The 12,010-nt window shown below is 34.4% G+C and overlaps 1 protein-coding gene and 1 non-coding gene across 2 annotated transcripts; one reads left to right on the top strand and one right to left on the bottom strand.

Moving 5' to 3' along the window:
• Positions 1–420: 420 nt before the first annotated feature.
• Positions 421–1,277, bottom strand: LOC133824975 (uncharacterized). Its single transcript, XM_062257983.1, has 2 exons — positions 881–1,277; positions 421–764 (listed from the first exon to the last, which is right to left on the bottom strand). Exons 1-2 carry the CDS (start codon positions 1,275–1,277, stop codon positions 421–423), a joined length of 741 nt encoding a protein of 246 aa, XP_062113967.1.
• A 936-nt stretch (positions 1,278–2,213) lies between these two features.
• LOC133828031 (small nucleolar RNA R71) lies at positions 2,214–2,320 on the top strand. The gene has a single exon (XR_009890677.1). It is a non-coding gene; the product is annotated as a small nucleolar RNA R71 (small nucleolar RNA).
• The last annotated feature ends 9,690 nt before the right edge of the window (positions 2,321–12,010 follow it).

Genomic DNA, 12,010 nt, shown 5'->3' with positions numbered 1-12,010 from the left:
AATCTCCTCCCCCAAACTCAATATGAACATTGTCCACAATGTTCAAAATAAATGCAAAGGAAAATAAACTGACCTGACAAACTCAGACTACTCATGACGAAGGACCCTTGCCACCGTCTTCCTCAGGTAGCCAAAATATGATGGTTGATATGGATTGAACTTGGTAATTTATGAATTGGGCTCGAAGTAGCATCGTGATCCTATTTTTTTAGAAGATTCGACATTACAAATTTAACACTAAATGACAGAAATTAAAACTAATCCTAAAATAAAATAAAAATAAATAAATAATAAAATTTAAAATGTTCATAATCCAAAACATAAATAAAACTAATAAAAAATTGTAAATAAAGGATTGGACCGCCACCAAATGTGATGTCATTAATGTCATTTAGTCAAACGCTGAATTCATCTTCAAATTTAACTCGGATCAAGTCCACCCCTCAAATCCTTAAGAGCCAAAGTGTCATATGAGAAAGTTCGTCTTATGATGTTGCACATTTTTGGATCTTTCCATCGCTCATGTAACATTTGATCTTTCCCACTAAAGAACTTTTTTACACGATTACGCACTGCTCGACTACCAACTTGAGCGATGGCCTTTCTCTTAATAGCTTCCACCTTACTGCCCCCTCCTGATATCAAATCTACTCTACAACATGTTGGAATTTCAGTTGCCGCAAAAATATTAAATGCTACCTTCTTATTTTGCACTGGCAGCTTCAATTCCCATTTTTGTACATCAATTAGCGCCCTTCCAGTAGCTAAAAATGGTCTCCCAAGAATAATCAAAATATTTTCATCTTCCTCCATATAAAAAATAATAAAGTCCGCATGAAAGATGAATTTTCTACTTTCACCAATACATCCTCAATAATACCTCTTGGGTGATTCACTGAACGATCTGCAATTTGTAGGGACACGATAGTAGGGCGAGCTTCTCCCAATTTCAATTTTCTATAGATAGATAGAGGCATCAGATTCACACTTGCCCCTAAATCACATAATGCCTTCTCAAAAACCGCACTCCCTATAGTACAATGAATGGTAAAACTACCCGGATTTTTAAGCTTGGGAGGTAGTTTCTTTTGCAATATTGCATTGTACTCCTCAGTAAGTGCCACCATCTCATAATCCTCCAATTTCCTTTTCTTCGACAAGATTTCCTTCATGAATTTCACATAAATCGACATTTGTTCTAAAGATTCTACAAAGGGAATTTTGATGTGAAGTTTCTGGAAAACATCTAAGAACTTGGAAAACTTCTTGTCAAGCATCTTCTTTTGCAGCCTTAGGGATATGGGATCTTGATGTGATGCTCAATACTTATTTCTAGCTGCTTCTTCTCAAGGTTCTCAGTAACCTTTTCATCCACCTTATTCTTCTACTCAGACTCCATTTTAGATGGAAGACTAGATTTCTCAACTGGATCTACCAACTCCTTACTGCTCCTCAAGGAGATTGCATTACACTGTTCCTTAGGATTTACCTCAGTATTACTTGGCAAATTTCCTTGAGCTCTACTTTTTAACATATTTTCCAATTGACCCATCAGCATTTCAACATTTCTGATGGATGACCGAGTTTCAGTCATAAACTAAGCTTGGGAGTCGGTCAAAGTCAATAGTGCAGCTTGTAATTCATTGTTCTTCTCTTGAGAAACTGGTGGTTGTGACATTTCTTGAGGTGGAGCATGAGAAACGAGTTGCTGAAATTGTTGTTGAGGGCCTTGATTATTTTTCCATGAAAAAATAGGGTGATTCCTCCACTCAGGGTTTTAAGTGTTGGAGAAAGGGTTGTTGGCTTGCCTATTAAAATTACTCATCAATTTGACTTGATCCGTAGGGATGGTGTTATTGAACTTTGTTGTCATACACTGCTCAAATTGGTGAGGACCACCACAAATTTCACAACTTGTTGGCATTTGAATGGCATTAACAGACACAATATTGTGTTGCAACAGTTTTGTCGAGGAAGCAACTTGAGCAGTCACGGCAGTGAAGGCATCAAGTTCATGAACTTCGACAACCTTTCTAACACCGGTTGACCTCTCATCAGACCATTGGTGGTTGCTAGTGGCCATGTCTTCTAACAATTCATATGTTTCATTGGCACTCTTACTCATGAATGCCCCTCCAGCTGCGGCATCAATTATGGTGTGAGTGGAACTGCACAATCCATTGTAAAAGTTGTGGACCAACATCCACTTTTCAATGCCGTGATGGAGACATTTTCTCAATAGCTCCTTAAAATGCTCCCATGCATCATACAAAGACTCCTCCTCCATCTGATAGAAATAATTAATCTCTCCCCTCAACTTTGCTGCCTTTGATGGAGGAAAGAACTTGGCAAAGAATTTCTAAGCCAAATCCTCCCAAGTATTTATAGAATTGGATTGAAGGGAGTTCAACCAACTTTTAGCTCTATCCTGCAGCAAAAATGGGAATAGCCTCAATCTGATTGCATTGTCACTCACCCCATTATACTTGAACGTTTCACATAGCTACAACAAAATTAGCTAAATGCATATGAAGGTCTTTTGAAGGTAAGCCACCAAATTTCACGATAGATTGCACCATTTGTAAAATCGCTGGCTCAATCTCAAAGTTATTAGCCTCCACAGCCAATGGTCTTATACATGTTTGCACTCCCGTAACAGTTGGGAGAACATAATCCTATAAGCTTCTCACAGCAGGATTCTGAGCTCGTCCTAGCACCACTTCTGGCACCCCTCCATTCAACCCATCATTGTTTTGAGGATTTTCCATAACCACAATTGGACAAGCAGCTCTTTTGTTTCTACGATTCTGCCTGTACGCTTTCTAAATCTCAATATTAATAGGAACAATGTTATTTGATCATATTCTGCTACGCATATAACAGAACTACCTAGAAAAAATGGTAAAAAAATGCACGCAATACAAGTTAGAAACAGTTCAAAGCACGACCAAATTACAAATAAAATTAATTACTTTGATATTGATAATTTTCAGTCCCCGGCAATGGTGCCAAAAACTTATTGCGAAAATTAAAGCTATGCAAGTACACACTATCGCAATTTGTAATAAATCTTGGTAAGACCAAGTATCGTCCCACGAACACTGATTTATCAATTACCATTAATTAATTCTTAATTTCTATTTGGCTAACAAAAATTGGATTTGTAAAATTTAAAATCAAGAAAGCATAAATAAATGTAAAGTGCACAAATAAATTAACAACAAGAATGAAATTCACGAACGAGAACAATTAGGGATTCTAATCTCCTCTACTATCCACTTTATTATTCTTTAATGCAATCGTCCCTTAAATTATTCTCACTAAAATGATAGGCATACAAAAGTATTAACTATTCGGATAATAGAAAACTTGACCTAATGTGAATTCCCTATATTTCTATGGTCAATTCAAATCTTGTAGACAAATTTGATACTCTCGTTCTAAATTGAAATCTATGGCTACTAAATTTTAGCATATTCAAATATCACTTTTCAGATTTTGATTCAAATTCATGAATCGTATGTGAAAGGTGTGGAATCAATCACATACACAATAAACACAAATTGAGTAAATTTTAGATGAGGAAGAAATAGACAAACACATTAAATCATAGTATGGCTTCAAGAAAGTCAATTAGAATCCCTAATGAAGAAATTAGTTCATAATCATTCTAAGAACATCAAAAGTACTTAAGCTATACATCATAATGAAAAGAAATAGAAAAAAAAAACTCTTTAGAACGAATTGAGATGCTCTATGAGGTGTTCTCCGCTTTTGATTTTTGTCCCCCCTCTGTCTATTTCTCTCCTCACGAAATTAGGTTTAAAACATAATTTTTTCTTCAGAAGCAATGCGGGTCGCGGCCCAACATTTCAAGCATCGTATCCTGTGTCAATTTAGGCTTTGCGTGGACATTAAGCGCGTCGTGGCCCAATAGTTTCAGCGTCGTGACCAGTGTAAATTTTCTGGGCACACAAAGCCTTTAGCATCGCAGCCCTTTATTCCTGCACCGTGACCCGTGTCTTTCCTCGAAAAACAGGCTTTCTGCCTTGGACCTGGCCGTGGCTCAGCATCATAGAGCCGTGACCCTTAACAATTTCTTCAATTTTTGTGATTTTGGTCCTGAAAATTCACCGAAGCCATAAAATTTCTTGAGGATTCATCTTTTTATTGAATCAACACTAAAAAGCTAATTTTTCATCATTTTTCTGCCAATTTTCTCAAATTGTTCTTTTCCTTTATTTATAAGCTAAAACTTGGAAACAAGCAAAAACAAAGCATAATATTGCACTAAACAACTAAAAAGATTAATAAAAACTACCTAAAACACAACCTAAACACAACACAAAACTAGACTTAAGAGGATAGCGTCAAACTATCGCCTTTCTCTTGTTCCTCTCTCTTCAGTTGTTGGCAATCCCTCTGAAAATGTCCCACTACCCCGCAAAGGAAGCATGCCTTAGCATGACATTCTCCCAAATGGCGCCTCCTGCAACCTGGCACATATTGGATAAATCCTCCAGGCCTCATTGTCGCCCTGGCAGCCTCCCTGAGTACTCTGACCCCTCTTGTCAGGACCCGAAGTAGTAGAAGTGTTAGGGGTCTCCCTCTTCTGGTCACTAGGTCCTCCGACTCTGCCAAATCCAGTAGATGGAGGTACCATCCTCGTAGCATCATGTCTCGCAGTGATCTCGCGCCAAATCCGATCATCATGATTGGTCTAGCTTTCCTTTTCCCTTACCTGAACCACGAAACACCCGCCAAGGCTCAACAAGAAAACCCAAACAAACCATACATATGTCTAGATAAACATTAACATGTATTGAATACTCTATAACCACAACTGGTTGACATAGATTTTTCAAAAAATATACGACTCATGTCGAGTAGATGGATATCACATCTTCACAATGGTCTCGCAACTATGGCCGATATTGCATTCGTGTTATGGCCCCGCCACTACGACATACATTACGCATGTAATGCCGAAAATGGCCTCCCGACTAAGCGATCAATACAAACAATTATAATAGCATAGATTCAAACAAAGTAGACATTTAACTATAAAGGGATTCATGACACCATCATTCTCGTGCCCTATAATTGGGGCGCATGCCCTACACTCGGTGAAAGTGTCAGTTTTCTTACCTCAAATCCTGAGCAATAGGGTAAAGTGACAATGACTATGATCCATTCCTCTCTAGCCTTGCAGTACCCATATGAATTGCTCTATGGAAAATCGAATCCCTTAGCAGATAACAATTATAGCAGCCTCCAATTCCGAGCCACAAGCTTTAAATCCCAACTAGATCACTTATAGGATCAAGACTCCACGGTTTCTCTCTTGGAACAAAGTAGAGAAAGATAGTGAGAAACGTGAATTTGGGGGAAGGCTTGAGTCTCAGCTATGTGTGAGCTGCCTAAGGGTAAAAGACCCAATTTCCCAGCTTATTAAGTCCACCACCAAAGTCCACTAAGGGCAAGAAGGTCATTTGACACCAATTCCTACTGAACCTCAAATTACACAATAAATTCCCAATTAAACCCACTAATCCTCCAAATACCAATATTTTTCCCCCGTTATAACTCATACTCCAATACCCCAGTAATTGAACAAATTAATAAATTACCCTAGGCTCACATTGAACCGGGTATTAATCCCCGATGAGACTTTTCTGCCAAATTGCTCACTAAGATCGTCTCGTGCCACACATCTCAAATATATCCACATGATAATGTGGTCCCACTCACAAGCACATATAATTATAGATATACCCTCAGTTGGTCAACATTATGAAAATGCCATTTTTAACATAAATGGGCCCACAAGCATATTTTATACACTTAAACATGCATAAGTAGTCATATCATAATACAACTCTTAAAATTCACATATATAATTACAATTAAATCATACTAACACATAAACATCCAATTATGCTCTTCTAGCACAATAATCGAGGCACTGAGGCTTATTAGCAAATTTGGGATGTTGCAGAATCTTTAATCAATAGTTACAAGTACAGTTTACTAAGCATTTTTCAATAATCCATGTGATCTAGATCCGGATTGTTGATATGGATAGACATCTAAATAAATGCACTTTATATAATGAGATTATATATGACTAGACCGATGTGAATTAAATTCTTTATAAAACTTACCGTTTGCCATAAATACTTAATTCATATAAAAAAGATGATCATATGTAGATCAGTTTAAATCATGAGTAGTCATTAACTCATGTTCATATCTATTGGGTCTTTTGATTCAGTTGTTAATGTCTCTTAGTATAACGGGGTTAGTGACTTTGGTTTTGGAGATTCAATAGAATGAATGGCCAGGAACATGTTCTTACAAGAATGGAATCCAATCTTTTCTAAACAGATCGAATATTGGTTCTTTATAAGGTTAATTCTGAAATTGAATAGTTATTAAGCTCAAATTTATAACATGATTATAAATTAATTGTTCACTAGTGAATTAATGGTACTATAGGAACAAGAGGTAATTAGAATGGTAAAATGATAATTTTGACCAGCACTAATTACTGAACCAATAAATTGGACATACCTACATGAAGTGATTATATTAATGGGAAAATCGAGATTATTCTGAAAATAAAATCCTATAATTACTGAAATGTCATATTTATAGTGGAGTGATAATGGAATTAATAAAAAAAATATTATTTACTTAAAGAGTTTAATTAATAATCTAGTTTATTGAAGTTTAGTATTATAGGTCCATGGTCCCCAAATCACCTCTAAACTACAGTGTCAAGGGTGTGGATATAATTGACAAATTAAAAAGAGAAAATGACTTAATTGTCAAGGAATTAATTTACCAAGACTAAGATGTAATTATGTGATAATTATGAGTAATTAAATAATTAATTAATAAGATAAAGTAATATGTTTTATTTTAAAACTATATATTAGTTGTATTAAATATTAATTAACTTTGGGTTAGTTAATAAGGAGAGATAAAAAAAATATTAATTTATTAATAAATTAGTTGAATTATAAGATAAAATTAATATTGAATTAACTCATATTTAATAATTTATGAAATATTATATTATTTTAATGCATATATATGTTTTCTTATTAATTAAATATATAAATAATATAAATTTAGGGAGGCACATGTGCACTATGACTGGGTATGTGATGTCACATACCAGTTTGTTCAATTCAAATTTTAGTTGTTAAGAATTTGAATGATTTATTTATTAAATAATTATTTAAAATAGGATATTTTAATTTGATTAAAACATTTATTAGATAATTACAATTTTAAATCAATTTTGATTGGGTCTAATTTTGTTACATTATTTTAGGTTTATAAAAGTTTAATAATGTATCGTAAAAAAAAGTGATTGATTTTTCAGATTTTGAGAAAACGTGAAAAACTACGATACTCTCTCAGAGTTTTTGTGTTCTCCAAACCTCACTTCATCTCATGTACTCAGTACATTAAGAGAGTCTAAATTTTGTCCATAATATCTTACATGCTCATACACGTTCTTGTGTCTTGCGGATTGGCTTGGAAGATTTTTGTGTGAATCTAGAAGTTGAATTATTGGATTGGAATATCGTTATTGTTTATGAAAAGATAGCAAAGATTCTTGATAGACTACGAGGGGTGTGATTCTATTTTTTGTAAATCTTGATTTAATATATTGGTATGTATGTGATCTTAGATATTGTATTGGTTAAAATATTATTGTCACTCTTCGGCTGTACACTTTTATTTTCACGGTCAATACCAACAACATGATTGGAATGGGCTTGATAAAATTGAAATCAAGTGTATTTTTTTTAAAATAATAATTTGGAAAATTACAATTTTAGTACCGTCAATTTAAACCTATTATTACTAAGATTAATCCCGGGTTTCTAAAAATACTAAAATAACCATATGATTATTTTAAACAATCAAAAAGGTCCCTCTCTATTTGTTTTTAGTCAAATTTTTTATCTTGTCAGAATACGATAGACTTAAAATGTATTAATATATTTTTTTAACAAATAATGTATAAAATTGATTGATAAAACTTAAAATTCAAAATGAATTAAATTCTAAATAAAACTAAATAAATAAATAATTGTATTTGTCATTTTAGTATGGGGTAATATATTTATAATATTTTGTAAACAATTTGTTTTAGTCTTGGAGTTTGTTTATTTTAAATTTTAGGTTTTGTTAATCAATTTAATAAATTAATAATATATAAAATTGCACATAATAATATATTTTAATAGATCACAGTTTTGTCTTTCTTTTTTAAAATAAAAAAACTTTGACTAAAAATAGGTGCATTAGCTTTTTTGAATATTTAAATTAACATACGATTATTTTTAAAAAAAAATTGAAATTGTGCATTAAATTTGGTAATAAATTTAAATTAAGAGAGTCAAAGTAATTATTTCTCCGTTAGTAATAATTTGTATTTGTTAAACTTTGATTAAAAAAATTGTGTATTTAAAAGTCTAAAATAAAAAAAAATAAAAATTTAACCTCTCTTGAATTACCTAATATGTAATCAAGAATACGTAAAGAATATAGATATTTGCAGTATAAATATATTATGTTTTCATGTTTATACACTTATATACCTAAAAAAAATTACATTAAAACCACCCAATGTTATATTTTTTTTTTGCATTTGTCACTACGAGCTCTGTCAAGTGTTCATGTGGGTTATTAGAATTCCATATGTCAACGTATTAGTGGTCCACTTCATAATTTTTAAAAAAAATCGGATTGATTGATTTTAAAAATAAGAAAAATCATTAAAAATAAATTTTAAATAATAAAAAATAAAATTAATCAATTAAAAATAATTGTTTAGTTAAACCTCATTTTCTCTCTCTTTGTTTCCCTCATCTTCCCCACGATACTTCTTCTAAACTCAAGAAAAAAAATAGTTTATGCTATTGTCTATGCTGTTGATCCTGTTGATCTTTATAACTTATCACCTCAAAAATTGAACTTCATGATTTATTGAGCAAGCCTACATTGAGCAATATCTTAGGGAATAAGATTGACAAACGAGGAGCTCTATCAAAACAGAATTTGACTTATGAAATGAGGCTGAAATCGATCACACAGAGAGAAGTCTGTTGCTTCATGTTCTCTTACAGGAACTCAACTATTGTAAAGCATTCAAATCATTAACCCAATTCCCAATTCAAGAAGCAAAACTTATGGTGCGTGTCATATGTCGGACCAAATTTAATTAAAATCTTATTTTTAGTATTACCAACTATTTCAATATAATAGTAAATATATGTCGAACCCACTAGGACTATTATTCAATTTATTATTCAAAATTAAAAACAAGAATGAAAACGAGGGCTATAGAGTTTAAAAATGAAAAACATTGTAAAGCAATAAAATAACGAAGTAAGCAATTGAACTCATAAGAACAATTTTAAGAAACAGATAAAAATGAATTCTCCACCTTGAACAATCATTCAAGATTAACAATGATTACTATTATTCCCTGTTCCAATTATATTATTAACCCCGTAGATAAAACGTAAGAAGCCAATTATCTCAGTTTCATTATCACAATTAATTAAAGCTAAGTATTCATTAATTATTTATTTTTACCATGCAATAAACTCATTAAGCGTGAAATCAATTTAACTCAGGAAAAACATTACATTCAGTGGAAACAAGTTAATTCAGGCAACAAATTCATTAAGCATGCAATTCATTGTGACTATTCCGCTAATCCGCTCACTAGGATCGTCTCGGACCTCGCATCTCAAATATATCTACATAACAATATGATCTCATTCATTTAACACATATAATCACATTTTTACCCTATTGCATTTAAACATTAGTAGAGACTACAATTTTCATCATGTCAGGGAGAGATATCTCTTGCTCTTTTGAAGCTGCAGGTGGGGGTTGTTGAGATTGAGGGACAAAATTCTGCTGAGATCTTTGCTAAAAATTTAATCATGGTGGTCTAGCAGGTGCAACTTGTTGTTGGTTCCCATATCCTAAATGAGGATGATGTCACGCCTTGGTTAACCAAGACCGTTACATTATGTGTTTAAAGTGGTGCTTAACTCGCTAAGCACGTCATTTGAACTTAAATGTATAATTAAACACTAAGTCAGGGTCAAGTATTAAAATATTTGGTCAAAAAAATGGTTATTTTTCATTAAAAGATAAAGTTTTCACACGGGATTTCAAAATCAGTTTACAGACTTGTAAAAGACAAATAGAATACAACTTAGCCGTCCTAATCGGCAAAACAAGGTTTAACCCTTGTTCCTCCCAAGTTATCCCGTCCATGGCGATCGAGTAGGCTGCATATGTACACTCTGCCCCTAAAGCTCTACAACTCATGGCAGGTCCAGCTACCGATTTCCCTTACTTGCACCATGTAGCACCCGTGAGCCAAGGCTCAACAAGAAAACTTAAACCAGCATGCACAACTAGGAAACAGTATAAAAGCAGTAACCATAAATTATCATATTCAATTAACAATAGGATATAAGTAACCAACCAACAGTAATATTCAACACAGTCAAATATGTAAACCAAACTCATCAATCAAATAAAATGATTATGTGTGAACCACACTTCTGTTTATGATATAATATCCAAGCCCAACGCCTTTAGGCTTAGTCCCCTGGTCTCTTAGCCAACCCCTGCACCCTTAGGCCGAGCTACGTTCCGTACGCTTGCTATCGGCCCCCGGCACCCTTAGGCTGGCCTGCAAACAGATATAATCACAAATGAACAATGCAGAACACGTAATCAATGGCAGCATATACAAGCATGCTCATCCCAATATTCTCAGTTACAAATATGTTCATATTCATAATATATTCATTAATCGGGGTTTAAACCCCATTCACAACTCAGGTGCAATTTTCTTACCTCAAGTCCCGAGCAGCTAGTGCATAGCAGCCCCGAGCACGATCCCTAATCCTGAGCCCTTGCGGTACAACCTAGTCACAATGCGATAATGGACAACCATTAAAATCCTAAACCAATTAAAAGCTTTGGGATAATATACGAGTCTCTGGGACCTCGAATTCCACTAAATCGGGTAGTAGAATTCGTCTCGAGCGCTTAGGTTAAAGTTCCCGTCATTAAAACTTGAAGTGGCCTAAAAATGACCAGGCGGGCCGCAACTAGCCCCTATGGGTCGCGGCGTGCCTCTCAGGTCAGAGAGCCCCCAGACTAGAACAAGGATGAGGGTCGTGACTTGCCTTAGAGAGTCGCGGTGTGCCTCCACAGCAGAAGCTTCTACTTGCCCTGGGTTCACTTGGGTCGCAGCGCCCTAAGAACAGGGTCGCAACTTGACCCTACGAACCCAAGATTTCCCTATTTTTCCTCAGCCAAAAATCCATCAAAACTTCCAAAATAAATTCTAGAACTATAATTCAATCTACAACATAACACCAATATGATACCAGCAACAAAACCCCAGCTCAACAAACTCAAACTTCCATCCAAACTCAAATTCATAATCTTAAACCTTAAAGCTAAGAACAACCATAAAACTAAAACAGAGCACCATTGAAACAACAATTAAAACTCATCTTAGCTTTGAATTACTCCCCCTAGCTGTAGCTAACCAACTTCTAGACCTCACGTCTTCAATTCCTCAAGCTTTCAGCCACCATTTCCCGTTAGTTTCCTCAAAAATTCACCAAAGTTGAGAGAGAAAGGGAGAGGGTCGGTTGGAAGGAGAAAGAGTATGCCCTGGACTTGCTTCCTTGAGCTTCTACCAGTTACCACTACCTAAGCTAACCCAGAGGTAAGTCTATCCTCTTGACCAAAAAGACCATAATGCCCCTAAGTATACCCTTATCTTCTAATGCCCATGAGGGACACAACCGTCATTAGGCACCTTCTCCGCTAATCCTCGAATTGTCTTATAAATCCCCAATTAATCCCAAGATATCCAATTAATCATCAAATAATTGCACATTAACCAATAAATCCTAAATACACACTAAGTCCCCCAAAA

The sequence above is a fragment of the Humulus lupulus genome, chromosome 3, assembly GCF_963169125.1.
Source record: "Humulus lupulus chromosome 3, drHumLupu1.1, whole genome shotgun sequence".
Lineage (NCBI taxonomy): Eukaryota > Viridiplantae > Streptophyta > Magnoliopsida > Rosales > Cannabaceae > Humulus > Humulus lupulus.
This window is presented reverse-complemented; position numbering and strand designations above follow the sequence as displayed.

Bases quoted from the DNA above. Each gene is read 5' to 3' on its own strand.
- LOC133824975 (XM_062257983.1), bottom strand. From the start codon at position 1,277: ATGCTTGACAAGAAGTTTTCCAAGTTCTTAGATGTTTTCCAGAAACTT. The intron at 765-880 runs GTATTATTGAGG...GACCATTTTTAG, and splicing joins TTCAGTGAATCACCCAAGAG to CTACTGGAAGGGCGCTAATT.